This window comes from Pyrgilauda ruficollis, unplaced genomic scaffold, assembly GCF_017590135.1.
Source record: "Pyrgilauda ruficollis isolate IOZ18807 unplaced genomic scaffold, ASM1759013v1 scaffold1, whole genome shotgun sequence".
Lineage (NCBI taxonomy): Eukaryota > Metazoa > Chordata > Aves > Passeriformes > Passeridae > Pyrgilauda > Pyrgilauda ruficollis.
Genome location: NW_024508100.1, coordinates 24,001,894 through 24,014,047, shown reverse-complemented (window position 1 = coordinate 24,014,047; position 12,154 = coordinate 24,001,894). Strand labels below are relative to the sequence as shown.

At 35.7% G+C, this 12,154-nt stretch overlaps 1 protein-coding gene across 1 annotated transcript in view; it reads right to left on the bottom strand.

Annotated features, from left to right (window-relative positions):
* Window positions 1-2,210: 2,210 nt before the first annotated feature.
* Window positions 2,211-12,154, bottom strand: part of TUSC3 (tumor suppressor candidate 3) — a 110,863-nt gene continuing 100,919 nt past the window's right edge. Inside the window, exons 9-10 of the mRNA XM_041482760.1 lie at window positions 9,657-9,747; window positions 2,211-2,493 (exon numbers count right to left, since the gene is read on the bottom strand). Of these exons, the coding sequence (XP_041338694.1) occupies window positions 2,478-2,493; window positions 9,657-9,747 (107 nt within the window). The 3' untranslated portion in view covers window positions 2,211-2,477. The remainder of the gene's footprint in view (window positions 2,494-9,656; window positions 9,748-12,154) is intronic.

The following is a 12,154-nucleotide window of genomic DNA, read 5'->3' as shown; positions in this document are numbered from 1 at the left end:
AGTTACCTGCTTTGTGTGTATTTTAAGAAGTGTCTCCTACCGTGCTACCATGATGAGCATCATTTTCAGATTATTTTTTTTAACCTGTTGTTTTTACACTTGACCTGTGTCCTGCTGTGTTTTTATTTCTTTTTGAATTGTGGCCTATATTTTATCTGTTCTTCTAATGAAGTATGAAACAGTCATCAGACTGTTTGTAGGTGTCTCGCTTTTTGCTTATTGCTTGTTCTTGTTTGAGGGGGGTAGGTTGGTTTGCATTATTAGCTGCCTTTATTTCTAATATACTCCAACTCATTTCAGATTGCACTTTGTGCAGTCTTGCAACATGTAACATGTACCCTACTGTACTGTGGTTCTTGTTACAGAGTAGCTATCCCATGAATACCTCTTGCATAGTATGTTAGCACCCATGCATTACTCAAGCTGCTGCTTTTGATTTGAATACTATTTGAGATCTATTAGCTGTTCCAGCAGGCAGTCATGTGTCTCCGGAATGCTTTACTTCATCATAGATATTTAGTCTCAGCACAAGGTCTTAAGATCTCTCATTATTACTTCCCATCTGAAACTTGCAGTTTTTCTTCTTTCACTTTCCAGTCACTTGTCATCTTGACCAAGCAGCACAATTCTAATTCTTTTTTTAGAATACAACTTCCAGCCATGGAGACTTACTGCTCTGCTTCTTGTTTTTCCTGTAAGAGGTCTGTGCTGCCACACTCTATGTCATCTTTCCCATACAGCCCCACTTTGTCACCTGCAGATCCAGCTGTGCCGTCCTTAAGTCACTAGCCTGATAACTGTCCTAGTGATTTATTTATTTTCCTACCAGGGGTTTGAATGCTTGTTATACCAGGGCTCTTGTTCAATACCATACAACTTAATTTTTCCATCCCTTTCTCAAGCCTCTACCACTGCAAGACACAAAGGTCTTGCAAATTCTGTCCTGGCTTCCTTGCCAGGAACTGCATGTGCCAGTCAACCGGAATCATGGGCAAGCTGATTGGCCTGCCTGAATAACAGCTGAAGCATCTCTGAAAAGGCTGCAACCCCCTTCACAGTCCACATCAGTCAGTGTACCAGGTGTTTTGAGTTTGTTTTTACTCAGCTTCTAATTTAAATATTGCTCTACAACCTTCTAGGGTTTTCACTAGGATAACGAGTAGGTCTTGCTCTGTTTTTGTGTAAGATATAAGCTGTCTTTCCTCTTTTTTTATTTTTTCTTGTCCAAAAATGTTTCCCAGTTCTTAACATACCAGTATTTCTGGAGAAGAAATAGGTAAAAACATAAGATGAAATTAATTTCGTGAAGTCTAGGCAATCTTATTCTCATATTTAGAGGCATTTTTCTGTTATGAATGAAGAAAATCCTAATGCTACTGACAGTGAATTGGTACTTGGAAAAGTTCCAGTTGAAAACTGCCAGTAGGGAGGAAAAGAAGTAGGACTGAGGTAGAGTATCTTGTGATGATTGTTGTTTCCTGAGCCACTGAGAATACACTGTGTAGATGTATACAAGGATTTATGAGTAATTCACATAATATGAGATGTGAACTGCTAAAAAATGGCATTTTAAAATGGCATTACTAATTCCTATATAAGCTTTTCACAGAGCTCAGTGGACACATAAAACTGGCAACTGCTGTGACCCCAGTTCAAACAGACTCAGCTTTTCTGTGTTACAAGCACCATTGAGTAATACCTTCCTCCTGTTGCTACTTCAGAAAATAAGCATGTTTTGGGTTATGAAGTATTGTTGCCCATCACCCTCCCATTCTGTCACCACAGACTCAGCTTAAAAGGATCTGAGTTCTGACTGCTGTAAGCATTCTTGCCTTCAAGATTCCATAATGAATTATGAATTGCATCCTTTGGCATGAAAGAGAGATGAACTTGTATGTACTCTACACACTGTTGAGTCAGGAAAAGAACTCCAGGATGAAAATGTGTAGAATAGAATTTTATGTTAATGGCTCAGCATGTCAGAGGCGATCGGTGACTCTATACAAATACTCTGTTATGGAGCAAAGTGAGGGTAAGGTGTAGTCATTAAATAGTTTCCACTAGGGTGTATCTCTTAATAGTAGCTAAAGAAGTGATGTTATTTTGTTTGTTTCGAGACTGTTTTTGAACTGAACTTCAGGTGAAAAATCTCAGAAATACCCTTTGGATCCATGTAGTACAGTTAATAAGGAAGACTTAAACAGAAGCTCATTATACTGAAATTTATTTAAATTCTTGAGCACACTATATTCATAACATTTTAGGACTTCCCAATGACATATTTACTATATGTTTCTATAAATTACGCATTCATTGCATAAAACTGCATTCATTTCTCTATCACCATACTATATAAATTATCACAAAAACAGATGAACCAACAAAAGATTCTTGAATACACGTAACATTGGTGGGCTGAAAATAGCAGTTATAGCTTATCTTCATGGTAAGCAGCTCTAAATGAATCCCCCTTGAATTCATTTAATTAAGAAGCTGAAAAGAAAGAAAACATGATTAAATGCTGAAAAATGCATATAAAACATAGCACCAAAATTATTTGAAAAGAATAATAAACAAGGACTTCAAAACATTGATTTGAAAAGTCATTTGACATTTGTGTAATAATCTCTTAAGTTTTTATATTCCATTTAGTAATTACTAAGCAAGGATGAAAGTTATCAAATAAAACATAAGTGATTGAAACTTAAATTTGCCTATTTAAAAAAAATTTAGAAAAACACTCTTCAAACACCTGTTCTTTTTAATCAAGTTCTGCATCTGCTCTTACTACTTGAAGTGAGAAATCTCTCCCAGGGGATGTTTCAGGTTTATTTAAAACCATCTTCTTTTACTGCTGAAGTGGCCCCAGAGTTGGGAGAGTATAAAGCGATTGGCAAGGCTCTGTACGGTTGCAGACTCTTAAATTCTTGGTATTTTTATAAATTAAGAAGTTTCCAATGATATTGCTGTTTCTTTACACCTGGAAGGACACTTTTAATTTCTAAAATGTAGATACATATTGTGTGTTTCCAAGTACTTTACCAAATCCCATAGACTGGGAAGTGGGAACCCAGAGTGAGAGAGAGTTGTGCAAGACTATGGACTAACTGTACAAACACACAAGCTAGGAACTACTAAATGGAAGTACTGCCTCTAGCTATGCCTGGCATGTCTTTCAACTCCTAGATATGCAGTGTGCACCAGCATACATGTTGCAGTAATTTCACCAGTTTTTCCATTCATGGCATTAATTAATTAATCATTACAAAACATAAATACAAGTGCCACAAGCTTAAAAGACTGTATCAGTATAAAGATGTTCACTGCTGCAAAAAGCAGCTGACAAGCTTGTTAGGCAAGACATACAAAGCAAGGAGAAACAGATGGCAACTGTCTGGTGCTGGAGGGTAAAGGGATTAATGATAGGGAAAAGCTGATGAGAACAACTTCATGGAGAGAAGAATTGCAGAGGGCTGAAGGGGGAAGTAAGGGAATGGTGAGCACACATGACTAAAAACATAACCCAGGTCTAGAACAGATGTGTAAGGCCATATATGGGAAAGGATATGAGAGGAGAAGAGAGAGGACTGATAGTGAAAAAGTTTGGAGAGAAGAATGGGAAGGGTTGAAGACTTCTTAAGCCTAGCATTGGTAGGCTTAAGATGTGTAAAAGACTCAATAATAACAGCAAAGAAATACAAATACAGCAACTGGATCAACATGCTACTACCACAGCTATTGGTCCTTACTTTCTACCTATAAGGGAACTGCACCTTTAGCAGCTAAGAGATGTGATACAGAATATAGATAAAAGAAATACTGAAAGTTCTAAAACAAGAAAAAAACAAAAAACCCTAGGCAGAAAGCTGAAACACATCAAGTTCCATCTGAGTATGAGGACAAACTTTCTTATTTCAAGGGTGAGAGAGCAGTGGAACAGGCTGTCCAGAGAGGTTGTGGAGGCTCTTTCTGTCAAAACACCTGCCTGGAAGTGATCTTCAAACTGCTATAAGTGAACCTACTTTAGAAGAGTGATTCATCTCCAGGAGTCACTTCAACCCCAGCCATTCTTTGACTCTATGGGAAACTACAAGAAGCCAAAACCCCATGAAAAAACCATAGAGTAACCACAAAGGAGGAGATGGGGGGTGGGTAGTTTCTAAAAAATCAAGAGTAACAAACTGGACAACATCTGTTGGGATAGATCTGCAGACAGACAGAAGAAAACATGTTGCAAAACAGGGTGAAGCAGAATAGGAATGCCTGGATAAACTGTGCCCCTCCAGACATAAACTAGATGGGAATGGATAGAAATAGGTAAAAGTCAATGGCAAACTTTAAGATTAGAGGGAAGGCATACAGGCAAAAAGAGGCGTTTTTAATGGCGATAATCACAGAAGGAAGGTCCTACTGGGAAAAGCATCCAAACTGTTTGCCACAGTAAGAAGCACATCCTTCCTAAGAGACCTGCTACGGGTTCCGACAACTAGAATTCAGTTCTCCCATTTTTGAAAGGATTAGAAACCAGCACTGATGTCGACACTTCCCACAGAGAAGAATATGCAGGTGTGGGGCTTTTTATGAATTCAGCATGCTGTTAGATGGTTTAGATGAACAGAGGGAGACTGTACTGTGTTGCCTTCCATTTCCACAGGCAGCTTCTTTCTTGAACAACATACTGTTTAGCCACATTAACAGTAGTACAAAGAAAACACTAAATGTAAAGGCTTTGTTTAAACAAGTATGTATTGTTTTCCTGTCTTTTAAAATAATCTTGATTTCTGCTGTTGTAAAGAAAGTAGCCAATTTTTCTGGGCACTATAGATCAAATTGTGAATCCTGGTATTTATCAGATGTAGGTTTACCAATTCATAGACTTAAGGTAAATAAATTTAATTGTGCATGAAATATCTAAAAAGCTGGTAATAGTACGCTTGTGTTTATTAATAAATTTAATTTCACATGTCTCTAAATACTATTCTATGTATGAATATTTTTCCAGTATATTTCCAAGAAATAACTATTCTATTTTATTCACTTGCATTTAATTTCAATTTCAGTATTATACAGGACTTCTTTACTGAAACCAATTAAATTACAACACGGTAGATGTGTATACAGTGAATGTGAGGATTTTTCAAGCTCTGGGGCATCTTGCAATTTGTGTGTCCTGTTGCATTGACTGTCCTTCCCCAAGCAATAAATGAATACTTTATGTCTGACTTAACATTTATGGGTTTTTGATGAAAATAAGGCATCTCTTATTTATCATGCCTTGCACAGCTTAGTTCATTTTCACAGCTAGCCAATAAAGAATATGTATTTTCTATTCCATCAATACATAGTTCAGAAGGCTGATTATTTTTTATAGTTTAACTAAAAAAATTTCACATTACTCTTGTAAATAATACTGAAATATAATGGCTATGAAGGATAATTGGATAATGAAACATTCAATTGCAAGGCAGGTTCTAAAAAAATTCAAAAGCTACTTAATGAAAAATTATGAAAACAGAATTTTCAGGGGTTTATTTAATTTAAATTGAAATTAAAACAACTAATGATAAAATGTAGGCTTGAAAGAACAATTTAAAGTGTTAAGAGTAATGAAAATGTGCTAGAAGTTTTATTCAGAAAACAAAGCAGAAAAAACAGTCTAGGGCAGTTAAATTGCAGCCAAAGCTAAAAAAAGAAGAAAACAAGACTTTTTTTTTAATATCAGTAAAGCATGGATAAAACTTTTCTCTCTGTCCTCTTGAAGCAGTGTAACAAATATTTACATGCCTAAAATTCCCAATAATACAATACTGTGCTTATGTACTGGTATCTTCTGTTCTTAGCATCCTCTCTCATTCTTTTTCATATTCTGTGTGCTTTTTGGGCTGAAACTGCTTAAGGTGTGGTTTCCAAAGAGCCAAGCTCTTTCCTGACTTGCAAAGTCAACTTAGAGTTCATAGTTTTGACTTATAGTGAAGAATAGTCTCTGTGTCACTCCCATGTGTATGAGCTGACAGATGAAATTCTGTGCTGATATGATGACATTTCATTGCTCAGTCACTGAGTATCTGATATTTAACATATAATTTATTCACTTTAAATACTACAGTGAGAAGGCTTCCCAAAAACAGTGTCTAAGATGCATTAACACACTTATCTTATCCAGGAAGAATTATAAAGAGAAAATGCTCAACAGTATAAAATAAAATTATTACATAATCTTTCAATAGTTAATGATATCAATTAAAGTGAAAGTTTTAACAAAATGAATTTTTTCATCTCATTCCCATAAAAAAGGTAGAATAATACAGCCATGAAAAAGTCCTGCCATGGCAAAAAAATGGCTCTAGCAGAGAGATTTGATGCATGTGAGCTCATCCATAATGATTGTGGTTGTTTAGTGAGTAACCTTTATGATGACCCCTACTTTGCATCACCTTTCCCATTTCAATGTAAGAGTATTTTACCAGCATATAAACTAAACAATTTTTTGCCCAAGACTAGCCTTCAAGAAGAAAATCCTGTGAAAGAATCAAATCAGAATTGGAAATGTCTGAAGTGCATCGAAAAGTCTGTCAAATTACTGTCCCTCCCTATACACATGCCCTCTAAAGAGCACCTTATAGAGCCCATTAGAAAAAGAAATAATGGTCTTTCTACAGTTTTTGACTCTGGCTTTATGTTTATCCACCTCTGTTTTGATTTGTCTTTGCTACCTGGAGGTCACTGCAGAAAAGAGGATGCACAGCAGGTTGTGTTACTGTTTCACTCCTTACCAATTCATGATGTTTCACAAAGGACTGACTTGGTTGTTCAGTGTCAGAGAACAGAAAAAATTTAGGACATTTGAATTTTTTCTTTTTTAAGTAGGACAGTGAAGTTGATGCTTGAGGTCATGCATATAGAATTAAAGCAATTTCAGTTTTCTTTAACTGTTGCTTTAGGCAGGACAATATAATGTCACTTTTTTCCTGACAGATCATTAGTATGCATTGTTGTTAGTATTGTTAAAGGCAAAGCTTCACTAGCCTGAGGACAATTCATCACATAAAGACTGATAGTTTCAAGGTGAAATCTACAACCAGTGAAAGGAAAAGGATAAACATATTTCACATCTTAAGATATATCTGAACTGGGATCAATTGATGAGGTGTGGAAATGGAACTTCTGGGAAGATCTTAAGGAATTCAGAAAAAAAGATTAAAGTATTTTAGCATATATGACTGAAGGTAAAATGCAAGATACTAAATTAAAAGGAAAAAGAGAAAATAACAGAGTTTATATAATTGGTCCTCCTTAGTGTTTTGCATGTTCATTAAAATTCGTAAGAACTATCCACAAAAAACAAAGAGGCTTTTCTAAAAAAATGCTACGGGATTGTGAAGAAGATGACACACTGCGACCACTGAAGCGTCAAAGAATCAACAGTGTTTATTTATAATAACAGAATATTGGGTCAGAGCTACCCAAGAGACCAACAGAAACATGAAAGATTTAACACTGGAAAGGACCTGATAAGTAAATTACACATTTCCATTTTAAACTAGTAAATGGAATTTGATAATAGCAGAGCAAAAGATCAGCTCCAGTGATGGTTTCCAATACTACAGTGAGGATTTAAGATTGAGTGAGGATTTAAGATTGAATGATTAATTTATTAGCATGAAAACTTGGAACCATCCAGGAAGACCAGCTAAGCCCAAAAGATTTTGCTTAATCATGCAGAAGCAGTAACAGTATTTAAAAAACCCCAAGAAAACCACATAACACTTAGCCACCTATAAAATTTTTCCTATGAGTTTAGGCATACACACTGTTCATTTCTTTATGAATTTACTTGATTTATAAGTTGTGGTATTGAGTCTAATGAGCTCCTTAAGACAGAATTTGGTTTATGGATGTAGTAATTTCTTCACAGTAACATGATGTGGCACTACTTCATTTTATCAGGATTGTGATGAATTATCCTTTTTCATGTCCTGGATTTATTTCTTTTTTAATCAGCTTTAGCATACTAACAGGTACAATGACTTTTGATATGTATCACCTGTCAAATGAATTTTTTTTAAATTAAGCTTTTAATAGAATTCTGCCCCTTAGCCCCAAATCTTACTCTGCTTTATCCTTAGCTTGGATAATAAAAGAGAAGTATGAAATCTACATAGGCCTCCAACTTCTGCTAGACACTCCCATTAAAAGACATCTGGTATTTCAGTAAATTCTAGATTAATTGTAGGGAGAATAAAATTTAAAAATCCACTCCATCTAGTATTTACAGCAAACAGATTAGCAAGAAAAGAGGGGAAAAAACCCTGCATTATTTAAATTAAGATTCCCAAAGCTTATAGTACCTGATACTACAATATATACTCAGCAATTAAGTTTGTACCAACAGCAGTGGTATCATGTTCACATGCAAACTCACAGAGCATACTAATGCTCACAATGCTGCTCAGCACCAGACATCCTAGGTATCATACAGCAGCCAAAAACCCCTATGGCAAACTTTCACAAAAGCAATGCAAGGTCTGGCATAGATATATATAAGCATGTTGTTAATAGGTGATATGAACATTCCTAACATGAACTCAGGTTCTCTTTAGTAACTGATAAATTACATGGCAAGGAACATGACGCCACCAGCATCCTCTCCATTTAATACACTTGTTATGAAAAGTTGGAAGGGAACTCAGACCATGGGTTGCCATTCTTTGGCAATGCTTCTCAAGTGAGCTTTCAGCTGCAGATTAAGCTCATAAATCCTGCTTCTTCAAAGTTTAAGATTTAAGCAGTTAATGGAAGGTAAGAAAAGCTCATACTTAGGAAAACTGGATCCTGCCTTTCACCCCAAGTCAGTCAAGCTAGAAGTAATCTCCAGAGAGGACGCTGAGAAGCAGGACAGTCTATCCCAAAGGGCTATTAATTTCATACTGATGAAATTTTGCAGTATGATACTACTGAGTCCTTTATAGACCTCTTTCTTTAGCAGAAATTACTAAAAAGCAGAAGCATACCTTGTGCACATATTGCAACAGGAAGAGTTTCCTTGTCTTCAGTATGGTGTTATTAAATAAAAAAACTAATCTGAAGCAACCTAAATGTCAATTAAACAGCATAAAGAGACCAAGCTCTCTAAAAATGAAAATAGTTCTGAAGTCTTAGAGGAAAAACTAATAGAAAAATTGTAAGGTTGTAGCTAAAATGTTGGCAACTGACAGGTGTATGTGTAATTTAGAAAAACTATAATCCTTTTTCTCCTGCATGGTGTGGCTGACAAAAGAAAAGGGTATTTTTAGTGAAGTCAAATCTTGGCATCATACACTGTTTTGTTTTTTTTTGTGCCCTGTCTTATGTACATCTTAGTTATACAAAAATAAATACCTAATAAAGCCTTACAAACTAAAGCATGTTTATTTTTTGCATTTTTCAGGGGCCACTGCATATGTCACGCATCTGTGCTCAAACCCTTTTAAGTGGTCTGCTTTTACAGCTGCATTCCAGCCCTCTTTGGTTTGCTTAAATTAATCACCATTCTGCCTGCTTCTACCACCTTCCATTGACTTCAGTGGTAAAGATTAAGGATTGTTTAGCTAAAAGCAATTCTTAAACTTCTACAAAGCTATTAAAGGCTATAGGATGAGAATTTAAAGACAGATTACCTGTACGGGTAGCCATGGTATTTGGAGCGAAATATCGACAACAGGAAGCTGAAGAAAAAGACCACAAGACCAAGGCCTACCAGACATATTACTGGAAAGAAAACAACTTTGTTTATTAGCACATAAAAGATTTAAACCTGCAATCTCTACAAACAATATTATTTATGTCAATCATTTATAGAGAATTTTGACACAGTGAAATACAAAATGTTACTGCCTTGACTACTGAAGCCCACTATCTTCTGACAGGATTTCAAACAGATATGGAAATAACATTTATGGTTATTAGGAAAAAATAACCTGTCAGGGCAAATGTATTTTCAAGAAAAAAGCAGAAATTTGAAAGTCAAATGTATGTGGATGCAAACACCTTACTGCTGATAATGAATTTAATAGCCCATTAAATTATACATATAAAATAATGTCATTTCAGGTATTTGCTTGTTCTTTTTAGAAAAAAAAATACATTTAGAAAAATGTCCCTTGACTAATGGAATCATGTTGTCTTTAGCCTAGCCAACCATCCATGGCTGAAGTAGCAGTAAAGGCAGCTTAGTAACGACTTTATCTAGTTACTAATGGCTAAAAATGTCACTGTTCGAAGTTCCAAGGCTGGCAGCCAAATCACTTTTTACTGTTAGCTCACTAGCAATATAAACCTTCAGATTCTGGAGGAAAATAACAATGATGCAGATACATTGCATCTTTTCAGACAAAGAATGAACTAACAAAGTAAATGCTTAAATGAACAAACAAAATTTGGAACATCTGTTGGCATCGTGTGGAATAATAGCATAAAACCTTCTTGATTGTGATAGCCCACTCTATTGCAAGTAAATAAATTTTTTAAAAAGCGGGACATGTAACAAACTGAGATGCAGCTCATCTACATTAGATAACATTTTGATTCTAGTGAGCTACTTTGATTTTAAAAACTCCTCTTCTTATACTATTCCTACTTTAGCTGACCCTTGCTATTTAATTGCAATATTCATGCTTCAAAAGTGTGCTGCCTTTGAGCGAAGGATGAGAAAACATGAAGCCAAGGAAACTGACAATGATGCATTTTTTCATTAAAACTGACCATGTGGAAAGTGACACATGTCAACTGGAATATAAAATTTCCACAGTTATTTTGAGAAAACTAGCCAGGTACAAACCTAATAAACATACTTCATTATAAAGAAATCACCACTCAGAAATATGATTTACAAGCATGGATGAATAAACTGGAAGCATGAACATTGCAAAGCAGATACACAGAAAGCATTTACATAATGGCCACAAAGAGCAAAGAGCCTGAATTTTTGCTGCAGTCCACTGGTATTTCACCGTGACTGTGTTCACAGGCCCAGATCTACAATCACATTCCAATTAAACTTATGTCACTGTATCCTTTTGATACCTTGTGGAGGCTGACCTAGAATAGAGACTAGACAGAGCTAAAGAATAAAGCAGGGATTTATTAAAAGGCCTCAATGGATCCACCTTGGGCAGCACAAGAGCCCAGCCAGGGCTACACCCAAGATGAACCAGAATAGTCACAAAATGGACGACTGGTCACAGGTGGTCTCACACTTATTTGTAAGTAAGTCCTGGTCCATTTGCATATTTGAGTTAATTGTCCAATTATAACTTTAGGTTATGAAGTCCCATCCTTCTTGTTTTTCTCTCTTCATTCCACCGTTGTTTATGCTCTTGGACCTAAAATTTGGATTGATTGTTCCTGGTCCCCAGCTAGAGAAGGAATTTGTCTACCTACTCTGTGAATAGAGCTTATCATCCTTAATAGGAAGCTCAGAACTACACACTAAAGCAGCACAGAATCTGAAAAATATAAAAAGCTAAAACCTAAGGCATCACTTTGTCACCACTGTTAAACCTAGTTACTATAGAAGATACTCAGAATTAATGACAGATCTGCAGCTTGCTGAAGGAGACCTTCAAATCACTATAGATTAGAGATATCTCTAGCCATTCACCCAGTTATTATCAAGAGTTCTAGAATACTTTAAAAGAAAATAGTTGGCCAGCTCTATCTGCAATACTGTGTATTACAGGAAAGCTAAAGAACTGACCTCAAAAGAAAGAGGAGACAGTGTAGGAATTCTGTTATCTTCCAAAGACCTTCAATGGCTTATATGAGAAAATTAAGTTAGGGGATATAACAGGTGCAAAGGCAGATGGGCATCTTTGTTTCAACCCATGTCATACTCAGTAAAACCTTGTCTGACGTAACAGTGAGGAAGTTTGATTCTGGATAAAACCCTTTAATATTGTGTGTTTATGTGATTCATTGACAAAAAAATCTTAAAAATATTCTGAGTAACAACAAAATTCAGAAAAACATTAAAAATTGCATTTCAAGCTAAATATCTTTTGACATTAGAGATTAGGTATGTTCTGTATTACACCTATTGCTGGGCTTCTGCCTTCCTCTGGAGACTCGATACTGGCAAGAGTACCAAATAAAAGAATTTTCGCACTCTTTTGGATGT